Here is a 22649-nt window from a genome sequence, read left to right on the forward strand (position 1 = left end):
GCTGCTTGTTGGCCGGGGATTAGGGCGGGATGGTCTGGTGGCCCGGAATATTCGAGCTGGAGCCGGATTGGCAACGAAGGATATGCAAATTGGGACAGACTTTTGCCTCCTTGTAAGTTTCAATCAAAATGCAAATATTGATGCAGCTGACATATGACGTTGTGTGCATCGGGATCGGATTGAGAGCCGAACTCGGAGCAGTCGAAACATGCCTCGCCAGCATGCAGATTTATGATAACAGCGCGGGGGATGGTCCTAGGGGGTGGCTAAGGGGGTTTACCCCGAGCCAAGGACCTAGGAGCAAGGACCCAGGATCAAAGCCTAAGCCTGGCCGGGAAAAGCCATCGAGAATGCAATAACAAAGGATAAAATAATAAGATTTACTCATGACTTACTCTTGACTTTGCCAGCATCTGTGAAAGGGGGTGGTGATGTGGTGCTGTGTCTCGCAGGGCTGGCGATGTTTTATTAAAACATAAACACAAACAAGATCCCAACAACAGCAAAGCCCAGAATCAGCAACTATGACGGCCAGGACACCAGCAGATTGAATAATGGCAGCATCTCAAGACGGAGGCAGGTGCTCCACAAATGGCAAAATCGGGGGAAAGTGGGGAAAGTGCTGCGGGCTGGTGGATAAATTAAAAAACAAAAAGTATGTCGAGAACTCGTCGCATTAAATTAGAGCCGAGATACAACGACGGCTGCCAGGGTAACTTTTTGTTATTATTTTTCAATTTCATCGTCATCTGCTGCTGCTTCTTACCCCAGGTTTGATGTCATTTTTCAAGTGGCTTATGTTCCTATGTGTGTGTCTGGGTCCTGTGCATTGCTAAACAAATTTTGATTAACTTTTGCATAGCACATCATTTTTGTTGTTATCAAAACAACAAACAAGAGATGTACATACACTCCTTACACTTTTCGCACAAACGAAATTAAATCTTTTCTCATTTCGTCGGTGAGAAAAAGGCTATCAAGGATTTCGTTTAATCTAAATCTACAAAGACAATACATCAAAACACGCAGTTTACACTTGTGCAATCGCAATTAAATTGTTAAATCAGAATTTATTTATTTGTTTAAACTTCTAGCCAGAGCGTTTAGTTACTACAATTTATCGCACGACTTATGGGGCTGGGGCTCTGGCCCCTTTCGCTTCGCTTCTGATTTTATTTGATCGTCTTTCAAAGGCAATTCATCAATTTGACTGGCATGTGCACATAAATCAACCCAAACAAAACCATAAAAAAGAAAGCCGAAAAGGGAAACTCTTCAAAGCCATTTATAGTTGTATTTACAGATGTGCGCGCGATGCAGCCAACAAAATAAACCCCTTTATGTATATGCACATACAGTGTGGCATGGTGGATGGGGTTGGGAGTGGGAGTGGGGGATGCATGTAGATTGCCACTTAACAGCAAAATAAAGTTCTGCACAAATTTTTAATTGAATGGCAGCGCATTGAAAAACTTTGCGTTGCCACTAAAATTGATTACACTCACCCGCCCGCACGGGGGCACTCGATGCTCGAGAACTTTCGAGATGCACATTGAGATATTGGGGGAATTATTGAAGCAGAAATCGGCACTCGTGTCAAATGCATGGCGTTGAGCTCGATACGAGTTCCAGCGCCAGTATCGGCAGATAGGAATATCGGAATCCGAAAACAGTGCCCCAAGCCATCGAACACCCAATCTGGAGGAGGCCTGTCGCTTTGCCAGCATGTTGCAATTTATTCTAATCGCTTGTCGTAGAAAAAAAACGCCGATGGAGGGCAGGCGATGCGTGTAACGATGCTGCACATGAAGTCATCGGTGAACCAGAGCCTGGTAACCCCGCTTGGCTGCCAAGCCAAAGCATGCTATACCACAGCAAACCAACCAGACCAGGCCAAAAAGGTTGCCAATTGAGTGGCGCCAATCAATCTGCTGCTTCTGCTGCCGCTCGAAAGTGTGTCAAAAGCGGGGCCCAACTAAGCCGGAGTGAGCTGAAGAGCGTTAAACTCCGGCCGGATGGCGGACTGAAGGATCGACGGACGGAACGACTGACGGACGGAGCGACTGACTGACGGCTTGTTGTGTCGCTTATGGCACTTAATTGACGCCAATCGCATTGACTTGCAGTCACTCCATTCAGCCTCTGCTGATGGCAAGAAAAATCACAGCTCGTTAGTGCTGCGAACATACAGTACGTTTCAGGTCGGTCTCCATCTTCATCTGGGGGCAGGTGAGCGGGCCTGGCAGGAGCGATATTGATGCCAAATTGCCATGCCGGGCTTTCAGTTAGCACAGGCTGACGAGAAATTATTAAATGCCAGGGCCAGGCGGGGCAGCCACATGGAGTTTGTGTGCTGTTTCTTATGAAACACCAAAGTTCTTCGCTCTTTCTTGAGCTTGTTACTCTATAGGCCTTATAATTTAAGTTTTCATTTTTTAGAGCATATTTCAAATTGTACAATAATAGTTTGTGAATGGGGAACCACATTTCATTTTTTCCAAAATCGAATATATACATTCTCTAGACCTTTTCTTCTTTAATAATGTTGTACAACACGTAGTAAAACTAAAGAATCAGAACGGCTCGAAATCGTTTTTAAATAACATTAAAAAGTATGCAACATTATATTTCAAGCTCAGCATTACAATTGATTTATGAGAAAGACGACTTTTTTTATTTACTTCATACTTTTGGACACCTATGTAAAATTAGATTTCAACGTTTTCTCAACATTTTCTTGAACATATTTATTTTGAGAGCGTCAACTAATTTTAAGACACAATAAATAGTAAATCTTAATTGCTTCTTTCGGCTTTCGCCTTTTATATTGTTTTTAATTATAGTTTATGGTTTGTTACTCTGATAAAACCGCAATTGTAGGGCTTTCCTTGGATGGTTACACAGGATTCCTCCTGTTCGGTTTCCCAATAAGGCGCAAATCCGCAAATCCAGCCGGAGTGGCTGCTCTCGAAGCTTCGGCAACCACAAATCAGATAAGCCACCAAATCAACGCCAAGCAAAACCAGTGTCAGGGACAACTACATGACAGACAACACGAACACACTCGCACAGGCACACACACAAACACACCCCTTGCAACACACTCCTCAAAAATCCTCAAATCACACCATTGTTTGGCGTGTGTGCGAGCGCTTGTTAATGATTATTTGACGCCATGTTTGATTGACGTGCAAATAACGCCCGCTCCTGCTCCTTCTTCCACAGCCTCTTATGGCACACGTTTTATTATCACTGTGTTGGTGCAGTGCACACCCCTCGTTGTGTTAATGGCCACCAAAGACCGCAATAACCACAAGGCACTTATCAATTTTTGCGCCTTAACAAAATGGCACTCGAGCGTGCGCTTGTGTGTGTGCGCACTTCCGGTGATATCAAAGACACATGTTTGCACATGTATGGGTGTTTCTTTGCAATGGCGTGCCTGCATTAATATTCCCTTAAATTGACATTTACATGATGAAGGCGATTATTGCGATGGTGCGTTCTCAAGACCTGAAATTATTCAGGACCTAATTTATCTTCATCAATGCAATAAGCATTTAAAAGATACAGGAGACAAACACAACCTAGTGTTTAACTGTCTTTTAGTGTAGAGACCATTGAGTAATTAGAAATAAGCAATGTGTTCTATGTGGTTTGGTGGGTCTTTGAGTTGTTAGCTAGGTAGTTCCAGAGTTACACCTGAAAAAAGGATCTGGTATTTATAGAAAACCTTATTAAAACACATATTTTGTTTTTATCTTTTTTAATGTGCTTTAATATTTCAATGATTTTTATAATTCTAGACAAATACATTAGCTTACAGGATTGTTCAGAAAACAATTAAGTAAAAAAATAAATGATGATCAACATATATTACATTAAATCTAGCTTAAAGATCCATCCTATCACTAATCCCTCGATTCTACTTTGGCGTCGACGACTTCTTTGGCCACACTTTAGTGCCTTTTGGGGGCAGCAATTTTTGGGCACTTTCATTTTACTTTTTGTCTCCGGCGGATCAGCAGACTTGCAGTGCTCTTAGCAATTTGCTTACATTCAACTCAGCCATGTCCAAAATGGCAGCTACACGCCTTTTCCCAAAAACCCCTGCCCTCTGCCCGTGCCACATGTGTGTTGGCTGGTTGTGCGTGGAATGTGTGTGTGTGTGGGTGTACACTTGATGTTGCTGGATAAACTATGTAGAGTCCTTGAAAAACATGCAGGCCATAGGAGCGGAATGCCGGCGGCTGCGGCAAAAACAACGAGCGCAACAAATAGCAAAAATAGAAAGGAAAAGTTAACAGTTGACATAGTTTAGAGTTGCTTGGTCAGACGAGCAGGCGGCAGCGGGGTTCTCCAAGGGGCCTCCAAGGGGCCTGACTACTATGAGCTGGGTTCAACAGCCACAAGCGTAAGCCGTTGAATGCGAGGCGGAATGAATGTCTTAATCAGAGTGCGGGGGAGATTGGTGGCAAACTAAATGAATTTAATTGCCGCAGGATATGAAAGTAATTATTTTGCAGTGCATAGACACAACATGGCCGAAATGGGTGGGCGTGGGCGTGGGCACAGTGGGCGTGGCGGGCTGACGGGCGCAGCTAAAAACGCAATGAGGCCAAAGGCGACTTTCACTGCCTCCCCTTCACGCTTCACTCTTCCATTGCTGCCATCGATGCACTTGCACTTAACTGCAAACGGGCGTTCAAATCGCCACGCCCACTCAGCCGCCCACAACGGCTGTGACGCCCACATGCGATGCACCACTGCCAATTGCCCCGCGGTTATTTTGAGTTGTTCTTTAATTTATTCTCTTTTATGCCTGTGCGTTAGTTGTCCTTCGCCAGCGCATGACAGTGTGTCAGTATGCGAGTATCAGTTTGTGCACTGAGAAAAAAATGCTGTCTATACTGACATTAATGGAAAGTGATATTAGAAACTAAGCCTTTGGAGGTGGTCTTTTCTATTTGCTTAATATATAAAAGTAAATAAAATAATTCCTTTTATTTTATATCTTCTTCAACAATTTTAAGAAAGATACAAGTTCAGAAAAATATCTTGTAAAAAAGAATTAATAAATGTTTCACTATATGCCACATTGAAGTTATTTTGTCTAACTAATATTTTTAAGGATTCCTCTTTCTTTGACCACTTTTTTCCCCCAGTGCAGGTGCCGTGAAGAGGCAGCCGGAGCTCTACAAAAGGCAACGATGTGTTACACTTTCAATTGTCGCTGTCCCCCAATACTCCTCCGAGCGACTAGTGTGTGTGACTGGGGAAAGTGTAATGCCGCTTGTTTACATGGTGGCTCTGTGTGCTGCCTAGATCAACGTTTCTTTCTGGCATTGTTAGTGGCAGGACCTTGTAACACATTTGATCAAACACTCGCACAGCCACCGGTGTAGGCCATCCCTCGCAACAACGTGCAACAAATGAGCGATTCTGCTACTCAATTGCAAGTCCAATTATGAAGGCTCCTGCGTCTGCGATTGATGACTCTCTGAATCGCCCCCTTATCAGCGATGAGTTCAAAAGCAGGGCGAATACAGGGGGAGATGCGTTTCACAAGTGCTTTAATGGGTCTTAATTAAATCATCGCTTTCTCCATCAAAGCCAAGCCGACCTGTATTATACATTTTTTAATTAAGGAATTTGATGACGTAAATACCAGAACATAGTAAAATACCACTTCTGCATTACCATATTAAATTAAACATGTATCTTGTGTCATGATATCATGCAAAAATTCTAATATATGCTGTATAGGAACCTTCAGCTAGCATACCTCTTAAACCAGACGCAGCCCTCCCTATTACTTGAAGAATTATAATTAAAACCCCAACGTAATATTCAAAACACTTTGTAAATAATAATGTAATTTCATTTATTTAAAAGTTGATTTGCCTAATGGAGAATTTCTCTAATTTTCCTGCTCGAACTGCGGCGATCGCACGTAGACGGGAGCGGGGTGGGTCAGACCGTAGTTGCGGACCACCTTGGGATAGGTGTTCGCGTACTCCTGCTTGGGATAGCTGGCTGGCTGGTAGGCGGGGGTCTCCTGGCTGACCTTCGAGTACTTTCCGATCCTCAGAGGATATCCGTGGGGCAGGTAGTACAGTCCATTGTAGGCTTTGATCAGGCGACCTGCGTCCTCCTCCTCATCATTGAACGATCGCTTGAGTCCGCTGAAGAGGCTGTACTTCGTTGGTGGTGGTGGAGGAGGAGGTGGTGGTGGGTAGGGGTAGGGAGGATAGTAGGGTGGGTAGCCGTAGTAGGGGGCGTAGTACGGTGGAGGGGGTGGGTAGTAAGGGGCTGGCTTGGGTCCGTGTCCGTGTCCGTGTCCACTGCTACTTCCACTACCACTTCCATGACCGCTTCCATGACCGCTTCCATGACCGCTTCCATGACCGCTTCCATGACCGCTTCCACTTCCACTACCATGTCCATGACCATGATCTGGCTTAGGCTTTGTATTTGTATCGGTGCCATTAACGATCAGGATGCAGTTCACAGTGTTCACTTCATCGTCCTCATCACTTCCACTGCCATGACCACTTCCATGGCCACTGCCGTGTCCGCTGCCATGACCACTTTCGTGACCACTTCCATGTCCACTGCTGCTACCATGACCGCCGCCATGACCACTTCCACTGCTCGAAGAGGAGCTGGAGTCGCTGTTTGGCTCGTATTCGATGCTCACCACACGTCCCAAGCGCCTTCCCTCATCGTCATCGTTGTCGAAATCATTGGCGGAGATGACGCACAGGGGACGTCCCTTCTTGGGCTCCTTGGAGCCGCTATTGAAGATAGCAGGGATAAAGTTGCCAGCGGCGAAGCCAGAGGCCAAACCCTTGATGCCGGCAATGGAGCTGCTGAGCAGGCGGGCCTCGGAAACCTCTTCCTTGCCCTGGGTGAGCCGCAGGAGCTCGTTGTACTCCTCCCGGGTGACCTGGTGCAGACGCACCAGCTGAGGATGACCAGTGCCTGGTATATGGAAAAATCATTAGACTCCCTAATCCAAAAGGTTTAAATATCAGGAAACCTCACCAGCTTGGGCTGCCGCAGCGCAGAGCACGATCACTGCCACAACTGGTAAGAACTTCATGGCGATTGCGAATAAGCTCCAATGGCTTGGCTCCCTGGCTTATATATTTCGAAAGTCTTTCTCTGCCGACCACTTGATGGCTTGACATACGAAAATTCCTTTTCGGCATTGTCATTCAAATGGATCAACCCAAACTACTCATCTACAGTTATAGCCCCGCCTAATCAACGCCAATCTACATAATTTACGCGTTGACCCAGTTCTTTAAAACCGCCGCCCTGCCAAAACTCGTTTAATTAATGGGTTTATGGCAAAAACACGACTAGCTCGTCTAGTTTCGCTGATTGAATGATAACATTCTTGTTTGACGTCAAGCTCGCAAAGGAGCCATCTGGACCGTCAGAGAACTTACTCATCTTCTAGATTGTGGATCATCCACAGACTCCCACAAAACGGTTTCTCAGATTTTATCCACGAAATGCCTAGGATCCTATACGCATCATTTGAAGTAAACCGTTGATCTATATATTTCCAACCCAACCCTAGATAAAATACCTTTTAAGTTCAGTTTATGTTTTTTATTACTAGTGATTATACGGTTCTTGAGGGTACAAAGGCTTTTGGGAGTGATAACGTTTCTTATAGCGATAGTCATCTTCCTCGTCGGACTCGTAGGAGTCTTCATATTCTTCCAGAACCTCATCATCCTCATCCTCCTCGGCTTTCTCTACTTCGATGATGGCATTTGCTTGGGCCAACTGGGCCTGAAGATCCAGGTAGGGATATCCATAAGGTCCATAAGCAGCCTGAGGATAGGGGCCAATGGGCGGCTGGGGGACTGGCTCGGGGAAAGGTCCATAAGGCACCTGTCCATAGGGTGACTGTCCATAGGGAGACGGCCCATAGGGAGACGGTCTATAGGGTGAAGGTCCAATGGGAAGTTGAGGACCATAGGGCTGGGGGTAGGGATAAAGCTGGGGATTGGGATAAGGTAGCGGGTTGGGGTAAGGCTGGGATATTGTGTAGGGATAGCCGCCATAGGGAGGTGGTGGATAGGCAGCTCCATACTGAGGCGGAACTGGTAAGTAAACACCTGCATTTTGACGGGAACTATCAGAGCCCTTCTCTAAATCAGCTGCCTTAGGATAGGTGCTCTTGTTAACCTTCTTCTTTTTTGAAGGAGCTGGAGTGGTCTCCTCAGGGGTCTCATCCTCCCCAGGCACCTCTTGAGGCTGATTTTGAACAGGGGGTTGCTCTACAGGAGTGGAGCTCTCAGGTTTATTCCAGTACTGAATGAAGTTCGGATGGGGATCCTGGCTTGGCAGCTCAAAGTCGCCGTCCTGCTTGAGGACCACAATGCAGTGGATTGTGGAGTCCTCCTCTTCCGCCTCAATGTCTCCTCCCGCGCTTCGAGCGTAGGTCACATTCTCCTCCCTGCCCTCGCCCTCTCGGGTCTTGATCACACACAAGGGCTGGCTCTCTAAGTCCACCTTCTCGGCCTCATCAGCCTTGGTGACAGTGGTCAGACCCACGACGCGCAGAAAAGAGTTCCAGCCGGAATTCAAGGTATCGGTCACGGTGGCTATGCCTCCATTGATCAACCTAGCCTCCGATATGTATTTCTTGCCCTCGGTCAGCTGCAAAACCCGATTGTACTGCGATTCGTTGATCTCATATACCCGCACGAGTTTCTCTTTTTGCAATCCAGTTGATGGCGAGGGTGCTGAGAGTTGTACGATTTATAATGAGTTTCAGGAAGGCGTAGTATATTTCCAAGACAAAACACACACCTGTTTCTAGGCCAGCGAATAGAGCCAGAAAAAGCAGCAGGGATAGGGACAGCTGCAACATGTTCTTAGACCTGGACAGCAACGGACTAAAATGCGTCCACTCGTCTCCGGTTTTATTTATACTTTTCGCCAGAATTCATGGCAGGGAGAATAAAAAAGAACGGTTCTTGGGTCCCACCAGATTTGGAGTGGAATTGCAATTAAGTAAATATTGGACTGCTCCCATCACATCATCATATTCGACAACATCTACGCAAAGATTTAATTTGAATACATTATACGGTCTCCAAGTCAACATCGCCGAGTGTCAATGAACGCATTACCAGCATACGTAGTAGAACTAAGTCGAACGGGTTTCCAAACTGAGCAAACTAAGCTATCTGAAGTGATCTAGTTTATTTTCTAATATGTACTAAAAATACAAAAGAATTATAATTTATTGTAATCCAATGATTTAATGAGTTCAAAATGTGCAAACTCAGATATGATAACTCTTCAAGAGCTCTAAACTCGCAGATGTGTTGTAAGATTGTTACGCTAATAAAGAGTATATAACAATAAATAAGTGAGTTATTATTACTTTACCAGTTTGTAAAGATCCAGCGAGGATACTTTTGATCAGTACCAGCATCTTCCCAACCCACAAAGAAACTCTCAGCGGCTTCTTAAATTTTCTAAATTATACTTTTATTGAATCGATTTGGTTTCATTTCACAAAACTCTCGCCTGCAGTGTCCGTGTGTTTGATGTCGACTTTTAAACAATCCTATCTGTTTATGCAAATGTTGGGTACCTATGGATACGCACACATATAAATGATTTGAGAGTACCTGGTTTATATACGTATGAATATACTTTTAGCTGCAATGCTGTGACATACACTCGTACATAATGTATTCGCTAGGGTTTCGTTATTGTTTTCTTTGGTTTTTCAATTCAGAGCCGACTTTAATACTTGACACTCACCGGACTCAGCTCAGTAAATAGCCTGTTCTGATTAATGCTTTTTCCATTCACTCTATTTACACGATGCGGGCTCTGGGTCCAAAGGTCCGTATTAAATTTAACTATCTTTTACTATTATTTGAAGGGTTTTATATTTAGTGTGGTTTAGTTTATTCAGTTTTGCTGATGAATTTGCCAATTTTGCCTCAGTGTGCGGCTTACCAACTAGGGCGGTTCGCAACTTCAGAATCGCATTTATCGGTTTTATCTGTTTATATCGTTTAAGAGTTCATTAAAATTACAATTTCGACTACTAATGAATTTATTTACAGTGCCTGCACATTCGCATTGCATTCGTATCATTTATATCGATAAGCACAATTATAAATTGCATTTATTTTCAAATATTCCCCTCTTTTGTTTTTGGTTTTTCGCTTTTTGTGTGAGTGTTTCTAGCCAAAACTAATTATGTACAATTAAACGAGCTTCGCCCACAATTGGGTCGGACACAAACCAGTTTATTCCGTAACTTTCGAGTGCTGATGGATGAAATCCAGTAATCGCTCCTGTAGCTTATCCACTTACCGGCTATACATACATTCATAATCGTAGTTAACGATAGCTATTGCCTAAAACTGATAAATGTGCAAAGCAACCGAGCCGCACTCGAACGGAAAATCATTCTTTGACCTTAATCAGGGCTCACTAATAGGTCGAAGTACTCTTGAATAAACTTCTCTCGAATGGCAATTATTTACAGCAAATTTCAATCCAACAACTTGATGCGATTGGGCTACTGGAGTGCGAGTTCGTTGGCAGTTAGAGATTGCATAGAATTTTGGTATTGTGATTGCAAAGAACTGGGTTTCTGGTTGTGATTCCGGGATGTTGGGCATTTTTATAGCTAGTAAGTCTTATTTTATAATGTGGAAGTGTGGCTGGTGTAACTATGGCTGTGCAATCGATGTTTGGTTGTGGAAAGATCTAATCAGATCGCCAATGAAAATTCATTCCAACGAATCTATAGACATTATTGGGCCTGGTTTTTGGGTCTTTCACAGATGATCAGTTGTTTTTCGTTCGATAACAAATTTAAAAGAATGCATATAACACACAATATTTTCTCTTATGTTGAGTTTATCCTGAAAAACATTTAGCTAGATTATCATTTTCCACAAAAACGCGTGGGTTTTCATCGGATCAGGGCTTAGCATTCACACTTAACACTGTTAATTCTGTTTAGCTTATCAGATAATATGTTTGCTTTCCACTAAGTGCATTCATCTTAGAAGTTAGTAAATACCTATGTTTGAACCCCCCATGCGATACATAGAAAACTTAAATCACCTTGAATATGTGAGTGTGTTGTGAGTGAGTGTGTTTTTGCCTTTTTAGTGTTTCGCTGCGTGTTGATTATTCCTTCATCTCAGACACCGAACTGCCGCTGGGCGTTCGCTCAACATGTTGCACGTTGCTGATGTTGATGTTGCTACTGTTGCTGCTGCTGTTGCTGCTGCATTTACTCCTTTTTCGCTGGTCGTTAGCGTGGCTCGCCTCGGGGGCCCAAGTCCCGCCGACTTTGCCACCGCTGCCGCAGCATGGATGTATCTGCAGCCCGCCTCGTAGAAGTGCTGCAGGCAGCAGGACACAATGCTCAGCAGCATGCAGCAGATGCCGCAGTAGAAACTGTTGCTGTTGCTGCTCGAATTGTGTTGCATGGCCGCGGGATGTTCGCCTGTTGGAAAGCGAAAGCAAACAGGCAATTAGGGATGGTCGATTTTACCATATACCTCGATAACCAGGGATCTTTGATCATTGAACCGCTTAAGGACTAGTGGATTGTTTCAGTTCGTTAACAACAAAATTATTAACTTAAGTTTATTTGCTCTAAATATTAAATTAAGCAATAAAAGTAAATTTAATAATATAGAAATTTATTTCTAAAAAATTAAAATGTTCAAAAATATTTAGGGGTAATAGGTATTAGATTAATTTTAAATTTAACTTCCATGTATTAACATAAACCACTGTACAGTTTTATCAGTGTATCTAAGCTCTATTGGACTCAGTAATTAAATAGAAAACCAAAGTTGGTATTGAAACGGAAGCAAGAAAAATAAAAGCTTTGCTTTAATTGATGAAAAAATGATTTTTTTGTTGATAAATATCTTAAGATATTTTATAGAGAGCTCCGTGTAAGACCCCGCAGGAAATGAACAAGAACGGAAAACAATTGAAAGCCAGAGCTCTTGGTTCATCGGTTAATTGGTTGGCACGCCGGAGCACTTTCCTGCTCCCACTGATTGCCTTTGAGCCGGCTTTTCTCCGTCAGATAACATGGCCCTCGCTGGTTTGCATGCATGCATTTTCCGTTTGAGCCGGGGCCAAACATTGGCAGCACAAGTTGCTGAAGTTCTCAATGAGCTCTTGAGCACACAAGCTGCCTCCATAAATCTGACAAGCTCCTTCGAGATCCCCGACCCCCCAAGACTCTTCGACGCCACCCTTGCACACATGGCCCGTGTTATTGGCCTGCAGCAGGGTTTCCAGCTGCAGCGGCGGCAACTAGCAATAATTTCCGTGCTGCTGCACAAATACAAACATGCGGGGGCACAGGGAAAAAATCTAAAAAAAAAAAAGAAAACCCAACAGCAATTTTTCGCCGAGTCTGGCGCAATGCAATTACTGCACGGCCACGCCCCGTTTTGCACTTGGCATTACAAATTGCGAATGTGCCGCTGCTAACAGGCAACTTCCACTTCCCGTCATAAACATGCAAAACTCTCTGACAGCACAAACACCAGGAAGGGCGCAGGGGCAAGCCCTCCTGCGAGCTGCAGTCCTCGCTTTACTTACCAATAATTACGTGCACATAGACGCTCGAGGTTTTTGCCACCGTCGGCACACAGGTGTAGTTGCCAGTATCGCCGGGCATGGCGCGCTTGATTTTTAATCTGTGCCGCGGAGAACCGGGAAGAGAAAGCACAGAGAAAGTGAATGGCAGTGGGGCAAAGCGGGGTAATGGCAGTGGAAGCGACTGTGGAAATGCATGGGGAACAAAGGTAAAAGGTAAGCGGCAAAAGGCCACAGAATGCCGGGACAAGAAAAACATAAAGAAAAATACAAAACTTTTGCTACTTTATGCGATAGCATAATGTGTACCGAGTTTCCTCCGCCGCTGACTCTAATTCGAAGTTGCTTTACACTAAGAAAAGCACTTTGAAATTTCAAAAAACAAATCACTTCTTCAAAATTTTAGCCAGAAAAATTAGTTCTTTATGTAAATATATTCCGAGAGCTTCCTTAGATTTTAGAATAATAATACTTAGAATTCGAAAAAACAAATGGTGACTGGTGAAATTACAATTTAAAATTTTCGGAGTCCAAATAGTTTCAAGCATATTCTTTTCAGTGGCTCGCCTGTAATTTTTTCAAGAGCCCTGCCTAATCCCTGGTAAAAGCCACTCTCTTTTCATCTCTGTCAGCGGCACCTGCATTTTATGGTCGTCTGCGTCGTTAGTTAACAGCATAAATGGGCAATGATCACGTGGCGGCAACTGGAACTGAGCAACTAACTACTGCAGACTCGGTGGACTCCGAATCCAAGTCCGCCTGTGACTAAGCTCCGACTTTGACTAAGGCAAATTAAAAGTCACACACGGCTGACTCGGGCAAACTGTGCAGTGATGGAGCGAAAGAATGGGGCACTAGAGCCGGAATATGCCCTACTTAGGTTTATTAGGACTTGGATGACCCTAATGTTATTGTGCAATGGTAGAGAAAAAATTGGGCTTCCTCTGAAGTCGTGTAGGTAGGATTTGCTAGCTATTTATTTTATTTAAAATTTGGTAAAGTATTTTTACTTTACTTAATGGATAGGACAGTACGGAGGTTTATTTCTATAATTCATGATCTTCTGAATTAAAACTAAAATTATAAAAAAAACATTTTTGATGTCTCACCATGTCGGATAAGTTAAAGTTATAATACTTGGACAGTTGTGAAGTGGGCTTAAATTACATTAAAATCAAGTTATTGATGGTTTTTACTTTGATTATTATTTCTCAAAGTATCTAAAATATTTTAAAACATCTGTATTAAATATCACTTCGTCTTCAAGACTACTCCTGGCCTCCAAGCCCCAGGAGAGAGCAGCTAACTACAAGAATCCCCGCCTAGTGCTAGACTGCCTGAGGGTCCTCTGGCCGGGACTCGTCCTTCGCTTTGGCCTTAAAATGTCATTCAAAGTCGTGGTCCGTGTTTTCCCAGTCGGCCAGTGGGCATGTGGCTGCAAAACTGCAGCCCAGAGGAACCCAGCCCGGTGCCTCCTCTTTAAACACCCCCTCCAAGTGCGAGTGCTCCTGGCACCTGGCCTTAATTAAGTGAGGCGGTATTTTAATGCGAAATAACTGAAATGCTCGGCACACATTTGCACGTTTGGCAGGCTGGCGCAATGGCGAGTCGTTACATACCTCGAAGTCAGCCCGTCAGTCCAATCATCCTCGACGCGAATCCGGGCCATGGAGCTGTCGATTTCGTTCTCGCCCTTGCCATCGAGCATTTCGCTGCCTGGAATGCGAGGAGTAGCAAATTGAATTGCGTAAATGAGGTGGGGGGTTGAGGTGCACGAGGCCGTAGTTCATTACGCATACGCACCTTTGTACCAGAATATGTTGCCCAGCTCGTGGGGTCCCTGCATAATTTTGCACGTTAGGTTGATGTCGCTGCCCGTTTTCACCATCAGATCGCTGGGCCCGAAGATTTCCGCTTTGAGTTCTGCAAAAATAGCAGAAAAATGCAAAATATATAAAATGAGAAGAGGAAAAAAGTCACTTAAGTCGACAGTACACAAAGCCGAGTATTCCGACCTCCCACCCCAACAATGATAATAATAATAATGTTAATGATAAAGTCCAAGTGCACGTTTGTCTGAGCCAGTATGGGGACCGAGATCCGAGGGCTGGGCCCTACTTTATTACACAGACGCGTGTCTCTATTATGCTGGCGATAAGCTTTTGTTATGCCATATAAAAGGCAGTCGGGCATCCAGCTCCCGAGGTACCTGCAGCTCTGTCCTGCTCTCAGCGGAATTGTCAGGAAAAGTAAGCAGCAAAAAAAAAAAGACAAAAGCCTGGCAGATTGGAAAGAATTTTCTGCTTTCCATTTGGGCCACAAAATCAAAATGTCAAGCATTGAAGTGCCTTTTTTTTTTTCAGCAGCGGCGTCAATGATTTCAATTGAAAAAATCATCGCGGGCAGCCGCGAAATGCGATTTGTACTTAAAGCTTATGATGGCTGACAGTTGCCTAATGGAAAATGTCCCAACCGCCTTGCCAGCAGCTCTCCAGCGCGAAAACCATTTTTCGCCAAAGTAAGCGTTAAGCACAACCGCAGAAACTCCACTGCTCCACTTTCACTTTCGTAGACGGCTAAAGAGGAAAACTTTTCAGGTCTTAAACAACTGCAGATCCCGTGGTATAAATTGCAGCCCACGGAGGCGGATGGGGATTGCAACTGGAACATCTGTACATCGAGCTTGGAAACACACACTCCACCCTTTGTGTGGCGGCTTTGGCTGCCATTCAATCGTGTGCCAACAACCGAATGGAACGCATATTGAATGCCCCAGAAATTCAGGGCAAAAAGCGCCGATGACTTCACCATAACTGGCGCTTTAAGTTGGTCTTTAAATCAGGCGCCCCAAAAATGTTAATCTTAATGAAATGCCAGCTAGAAGAAGTAATGTACATGCTCGAAACAAAGGTGGAAAAGAACCCCCAAATGGAATTCGAACCTGCTGGGCGATTATCTGGCTGGTTTATAGACCCGCACACATATATCTACCGAAAAAAAGGGAGCCGAGAAAAGCGGGAAAAGCGAGAAAAGCACGTTGTTGTCGCTGATGGCCCTTGTTGTACTATGCCGTACTACATACACTAAACCTGGGAAAACAATTGTGGCAGCGAAAGCTAACCGTCTATGACTTCTGCCCACCTCGCAGTGCAAGGAGCCGTGGCTGCGAAAATTATTGCCTCCCCGGCCCACAAACCTACATGTGTACTATACACACATGCAGCTGACAAAGCGGCTGCGGTTCCCACGAATGGGCTTCCTCTGCCAAGGATTCTTGGTCCTGGCAGGGGGATTTCACCAGGTGCGAACCCGCATGACAGGCGGAATAAATGTGGACCAATTCGAGAGGATCTCCCCTGGAAAATTGCTTATTTAACTATAATTATATTAAGTGGGCCTGACAATTGGCGAGCTGCATTTTGCATGAGTGGCGGGAAATGGGCCCCAGCCAGTTGGCTATTTGAAGTTTTCATTAGACCTGGCCGCAGTTGACCCGGGCCGAAAAGTTGCAAAGTCTACAGCTGGCCACCTGCCAAAGTCGAAACGCCCTCGTAGTCCTTTTCCGCCTCCTCGGCTGGCAAACAAAGTCCTTTGGCCGAGTCCTGTTTGCCAGCTGGGGCTGAGCCTCAGCTCAGACTGTGGCGATATTTTGTGCAGCCGCAGCAGAAAGTAGCAAAAGGAGGGCTGCCTGGCTTGGGAAATGCATTTTCATTTTCATTTTTCTTGATTTCGCGCATAAAATGCGCATAAGCCTATATGGCCATAAACATTTGGGACGATGAACTTTGCCGAGGGCTCGGGCCACAAAACATGGCATACTTTTTGGGGCCTGCAGTGCATCGCAGGCTGCGGGGAACCGGATTCCAGAACCCTTATGCTCTGGGGCTGTAAAAATTTATTACCCTTCGCCTGTGTTGATGCATGTTTGCACACATGTAACAGCATCTCGGTATTTATTGCCCCGAAAAACAATATCAAACTGGGCCGAGCGCTGGAGCGGACTTAAAGCCTGCGACCTGCGACCTACGAACTACGACCTTTTTAAATTCCGGCCGACAATTAATCGGACGTGGACGTGGTGCAATTGCTCGGAATTAATTGTCAAATCAAATAAGCAAATTCAATTTGTAAAAGTCAGCCGCACTGCCAGCACAATTGATGAAGTATGCCCCCTCCTCCATCTCGTTTTCCTGTCAGAATCCTAGTCCCATCCCGAAAATGCCGAAATGAAAATGCCAAAACATCATCATTGCCCGAGTTGCGAGTCCCGGGCCTCGGCCTCTTTTCAGTAGTCTCCATTGTTGTGATTATTATTATTATTAATAATTCGACATTGCTGCAGAGACATTAATCATTTCCCCCTGCTCCGCAGCAGCTCCTTCTTATCCTATTTCCCGGCAATATCTCAGTAATTTATCATTGGGCATTTTTTGGTCTAGGCATTCGGCGTAGAATGTAATTTGAGCAGCAAATGAACGAAATGGGAAGTAAAACATTTGATTGCCGGGCAAATTGTGCGGCCCGGCTCAGCGGAGTCCTTCGGCGACCCGCCTGCCACCGCGTCCTTGCAACTTATTTATAAAAATTCATTATCCCCTCGGCTGCGAACTCTCCGTGCGCCTCACCTGGCCATTTGTATCTGTTGTATATATTAAGGAAAGCTAAACTTTTGCCCACGTTTGCCCACAATTTGCATGCGAATTGGGTCAGGCACAAACAAGTGCAGGAGCAAATTGCTGCTGGCAAGACAATGAGAATCGCTTAACTTTTAAGCTGGCTCAAGTGTTCGCTTCTTGAGCATTCAGTGTGCATCATAATTGCCGGCATTTTCTTGGTTTTCATCTACTAACCTCGGGAAACAATTGCAAAGGCGACGGCGAAGGCGAAGGCGGTGGCGAAGTCGAACTTCCAAATTCTGGCTCATAACGATTTCTTTGTTTTTGGCAAGGCCACGTTAATGGATTTTTGTGGCACACAATTATTTTTCCATTCAAGCTGCCAGAGCAACTCCCCCGAGTTGAAACTAATTTAGTGCCACGCGAGGGGGAGGCTAAGGGATTTAATAGAAGGCACTTCTCCAGAAAGTGTCCCAGTGAAAGTTATTAGCGGTTAATTCGTTCGAAGCCTGGAAACTGAAAAGTTGCGAATTTTCGTGGTTTTTCCATCGAGCGATTTGCTCAAGTTTATCCCCAGCTGAAAGTAATTGAAATTAAACACTGTGTTGCGGAGATTTTCAAACTGTATCAGCAAGGTTCTGATATTCTGGGGGTTGCCTGATGACTTGATTAAACTTTATGTGTACTTCAAATCCTGTTTATATCCTTTTTGATCCAATAAAGTTAAGATTTATCCTCCCTTATGCTAGTTTCGACACTTATTGCTGAGTGCATTCGAGCACTTCAAATGTGATTTTTACGGAGCTGACTGAAAGGGATGGAGGTCCTGCAGCCCGGAGCTATTTATTGCTCTTGACTTGCTTATGCTTGGCATTATTATTTTCGCTTGATTGCATGCAATTTGCCGGCTGCTAATGTCAACAGCACCTTCCTGCTAAAGTGTTGGTTTATGGAGCCCGAAATGAGCCATCTACTCGGCATCTCCATCTTGTCAGCTACGCATTCAAATTGCCTTCAATTCCGGCTCCCCCGCTCCTTGTAGATCCTTTTCCTGGCTGCAGCTCTTCCGCTGGTTGTGCAATTTGTTTTTCACTCCAACCTTTTTTTACCTTCCTCCTCGACTGAACTAAGCAAGGTAGCGCTTACGCTTGATTACATTCACGCTGGTAAACAAATTTTTTCAGAGCATCAACAACACCTTTCTAATTCTACCCTTACAGGGGGCAGTACCCATATAGTCAGAGCTTTGTAATTAGTAGGGGAAAAATTGGCAACTCTTCAAAATCAATATTTTCAATAGCAGTAAACTCTTCACTTAAATAATATAATAGAAATTTAAAAAGAACTTAAAAGTAATTATTTTGATGTGCAGAAAAGTCCTCTTTAAAAGTCTAGTATTTCTTCTCTCATTATATATGAGAAAGTAAAGCTTAAAATATAGGCAGAGTTCAATACCATTTATAACTCATTCCCTTCTAATAAAATTTTGGTTACAAATAAATGTATGTTCTAAATTCACCAAGGGATTAATAGTTTCCTAAATTAATAATAATGGTATTAAAATAATAAAACCTTGATCTGACTTTTGGCATAATAAGAAAGAACTATACATTATTTTAGAATATTTGGATACACCTGCACCGATTCGCCTGTCCAAGTGTAAATCGAAGTCGGTTTCCCCTCATTTGGCTGGCTTTCTCGATTTATTTTTGCGCGCCCCAGCACTTATCCTGCTCCTCGTCCTTGGCTGTCAGTTGGTCCTGTCCCTTGTTGTCGCTCAGTTTGAGTGGGACAGGGCGACATAATTTAATTTACAATTTGCTCGCTTTATCAGCGTGTTTGGTAATTTGCCTTAAATTCAAAATTAAATCGAGTCGGGTCTGGAGTTATCTATGTGCATATAAGCATGCCTTCGCCGCCGACACCTAGTTGGCAGTGCCTTCCACCGTCTTCCTGTGCTCGAGCAGAGTCGAGTACATAAAGTTGGTAATTTAAGCAATTGGAGCGGCTGCTGCAGCATTAAAATGTCAAAAATATTGCGGCCAAGGCGGAAGGCGGTGGGTGCTGAGGTAGTGGGTGGTGCGCCGTGGGTGCTGTGGGCGGGGCAGGCGGAAGAGGCCGCCCAGACTGAAGGCGATTTATGTTTATGACGCTCTGGTCAACTTGGCGCTGTTTTGTTTATCATTTGCCTCGTTCTGCACTTTTATTTCACTCCTCTTATTTTCTCTGGAATGGCGTGTAATAGAATTTTCACTGGCGTCGAAAAGAAACAGCAGCGGTGGGGGAAAAAACACAAATTTATGGAATTTTTAGTGCACAATTTTTTATTTGCATAAGCGCATAAAAATTCTGGCATAACAACAAACTTGTTTGCAGCGACAATGACGGCATACTGGGCACAGTGGGGTCACAAAGTATGTCCCTAATAAGAAACGAATAAATATTCAGTCTTTTAGGCCCTTGCATATACTATATTATCTTATTTTTTGGTTGAAAAATAGTTTATACATCACTCTTAGGAGAGACATATAATATGATTTACACAAGACACAAACTATGCATTCCATGGTTTTTCGACCACTGTCTCCACTGACCTGCTGTTTGCTGTTTCCGCGTGAGTGGCATGTCGAATATTTTATATGCACACTTCTTTTTGGGCATTCAAATGAGTCCTGGGAGCCATAGCCACCCACTAATGTGGGCGTGGCACAAGCCGGCTATATGCAGCCGTTTCGCAGTCATTTGCATTTCCGCAAATGTAATATTTATGACTCTATGTGTCTGTCTGTGTGACTCTGTGAGTGTTTGAAGCCGACTTGTCAGCCTGTCAAGTTGCCACACAAACTCATACATAGTTTCCTGCTCCTGCATGCGTGTAAACTTGTATTCAAAGCCCGGGCTCTAGAGCACTTAAAGATTCATAACCGAGTCGGGGGCTGACCAGAGCGTTTTATACCGGCCAAAAGTCGTTTGGGCGTGTGGCTAAAACAACATCGCACACAAACATTTTTCGGGCGGGCGGCTGTGGCAATCAGAGATCAAATAAGCTCATTGAGAGCACTCTTCCGCACCAGAAGCTTTTAGCCAAATGCATTTTGCTAATATCAAATGCGATAAAAATGCACCGAACAGGAACGAAAACCGAAAACCCACAAACAGTTCGGGGCGAGTGTGCTCCCAAGGATAACGTCTTTCAGGACTAAAGACTACTGCCCATCCATCCAATTCCAATTTGTGATGTATGACAAGGGTGCGGAGCCTCCAATCTTCGATATACAACCGCCAACCTTCGAGCCAAGCGCAAACTAATTACCCGGCCAATTGGCAAGACAAAGAGGTAAAACGCTCGCCCACGCTTAACCCTCAACTTGTACACTGCTCAGCAAGCCAATTTGCACATAATCGAATTGAAAATTTTATAATCACGAGCAGCAGAAGAAGGCAGCCGGCCGAGCTGCTCGACGGGTGGCCAAAATGGCTGCTAACCGGGCTCACATGCCCAGCACGGCAGGTCCTGGGAAAATAACATGCATATTGTATGGCTTGCTTAAGCTCTTGGAGCCTGCATCGCTTGCTCGAAACTGCTGAAGAGTTTCAAGAGCTTAGCCCATAAAAGTAATCACTTCAGTGGCCTGTGACCAATTTTGAGCCAGCCTCCTTTGCCATCTCCAGCATCTTTACCTACCATTTCGATTGGCCTACTTCTCAGCGCCGGATAATGGTCGAACTTTTGATTATCTGCCTAGGTGATGAGTCATCGGTAATGGTTATGTTATGGCGCAAACTGTTGAATACCCGCTAGTCAGCATTACTGAGATTACAAGATATAAATAAAGTAGCTAGGGTCCCCCGAAGGCCCCAACAAAAGCTTGCTTTACTCGAAGGCTCTGTAAATATAGCTAGCACTTTTGGAAGTAGGGATTATGTATAAATATAAGTTTAAATATAATTCTAAGCCCTTAATTATTTGATGCTGATGGTGGATAAAGTAATTGTATTTTATTTAAGTATAATAAATTACATTTCAAATACTCTGCTTTATATTCCAACCCAGAAATAACATCGATAGCGGGCACCACCGATACTATGGGTCATTGGTTGTGGCGATTAAGATTAAAAAAAAGTTGATTGCTAAACATTTACTTCTGAAATACCACCGTACTCTCGGAAATATGCCTAACAATAAAAATGTATTAAATTAAGAACTAAGTAACTTTGTTGGGTAATACTATCTACATTGGGTGCAATCTATGTCCCCAAATATTAAAGCCATCGATAGTATCGATAGCCCTAACTTTCGTTTAAAGTATCTACAATAAATCTTAGTTGTTTACTAGAGAACCGTGGCCATAACTCACCCACTACGTTAAAGGTGTACGACAGGGACATCTTGGGCTCCGTGTTGATTTGGCACTCGTAGACGCCGGAGTCACGTGGCTGCGGATACTTGATTTGCAGGGTCCAGTTGGCGGAGCCATCGGGTCGCAGAACCTGCGGCGAGGAGGAGGAAATCCTAAGTATCCGTCCCAGACATCAGACGACATTCAAACTCACCTGAAAACGCTGATCGGATGTGTAGGTTGTGCCGCCGGCGGTGAGGATATGCAGATCACGTTTGCGTATCCAGGAGACCTACAACGAAAACAAGGGATCGGAATGAAGTGCTTTTCGCAGTTGGCAAAGTTTCGGGAGCATTACAAATTCCGCACTTAAAACTTTTTTGCTCGCAAGTGAGTTAAACGTGTTTTGTCTGCTGTTCCCAAACACTCCCAGGGGTCGGGATGAGGTGGCAAAATGAAAAACAAAGCGCAAAGTTAACTTTACTTTTATTTTTTGTTCTTTTCTCTCCTGTTCCGGCGTTGGTTAATCTTTACCATTTGCTTTTTGTTACTGGCATTTAATCAGCAAACAAACAAAAAGCAACACAGTTGGCTAGAGAAACACACGGGAACACAAGGGAAAAGTTGCCGAGCTTAAGCCCAGCACATTTGAGCGTGAAAAGGGCAACTCCGGCCGAGTTACGTATACGCCCCGTTGCCAGGAAATGAAAGATGCTCATACAAATGGCCCTCGACAATTGCAAAACTCTTTAAGCCAGACGGGTCGTAGGTCAGTCAGTCAGTGGGTCGATGTCAATTTTGTCAAAGCTGCTTGCTCAGCGCGATTTCCAATTGTTTCAAATAGCCTTCAATCCTTTTCGGACGCAGGAGAACAAAAGAAGAAGGGCAATGAGACAGCTTTGACGCCATTTTCAGCCTTTATTTGGGAGCGTTTTTATTATTGCTTGAATTACATTTTCATTTGATTGCCTAGCGCCTTTGCCTTCGCCTTGGCCTTCGTCTTCAGCTGGGGAATCTTTTGGGGAAAGCCATTAACCATGATTTTCTGTGTCTCCATCGC

At 44.2% G+C, this 22649-nt stretch overlaps 3 protein-coding genes across 3 annotated transcripts in view; all 3 read right to left on the reverse strand.

Annotated features, from left to right (window-relative positions):
• Window positions 1-5920: 5920 nt before the first annotated feature.
• LOC108022296 (fibroin heavy chain) lies at window positions 5921-7105 on the reverse strand. The gene is made up of 3 exons (XM_050887827.1): window positions 7048-7105; window positions 6382-6984; window positions 5921-6321 (listed from the first exon to the last, which is right to left on the reverse strand). The coding sequence occupies exons 1-3, from the start codon at window positions 7103-7105 to the stop codon at window positions 5921-5923; spliced, it is 1062 nt and encodes a 353-aa protein (XP_050743784.1).
• Window positions 7106-7629: 524 nt separating this feature from the next.
• On the reverse strand, window positions 7630-8896 carry LOC108022073 (uncharacterized). Its single transcript, XM_017090918.3, has 2 exons — window positions 8836-8896; window positions 7630-8768 (listed from the first exon to the last, which is right to left on the reverse strand). Exons 1-2 carry the CDS (start codon window positions 8894-8896, stop codon window positions 7630-7632), a joined length of 1200 nt encoding a protein of 399 aa, XP_016946407.1.
• A 601-nt stretch (window positions 8897-9497) lies between these two features.
• LOC108022985 (zwei Ig domain protein zig-8) overlaps window positions 9498-22649 on the reverse strand; it is a 56835-nt gene continuing 43683 nt past the window's right edge. The window contains exons 3-8 of the mRNA XM_017092211.3: window positions 21804-21881; window positions 21608-21740; window positions 14437-14556; window positions 14253-14349; window positions 12637-12734; window positions 9498-11515 (exon numbers count right to left, since the gene is read on the reverse strand). Of these exons, the coding sequence (XP_016947700.1) occupies window positions 11202-11515; window positions 12637-12734; window positions 14253-14349; window positions 14437-14556; window positions 21608-21740; window positions 21804-21881 (840 nt within the window). The 3' untranslated portion in view covers window positions 9498-11201. The remainder of the gene's footprint in view (window positions 11516-12636; window positions 12735-14252; window positions 14350-14436; window positions 14557-21607; window positions 21741-21803; window positions 21882-22649) is intronic.

Source organism: Drosophila biarmipes, chromosome 2R (assembly GCF_025231255.1).
Source record: "Drosophila biarmipes strain raj3 chromosome 2R, RU_DBia_V1.1, whole genome shotgun sequence".
Lineage (NCBI taxonomy): Eukaryota > Metazoa > Arthropoda > Insecta > Diptera > Drosophilidae > Drosophila > Drosophila biarmipes.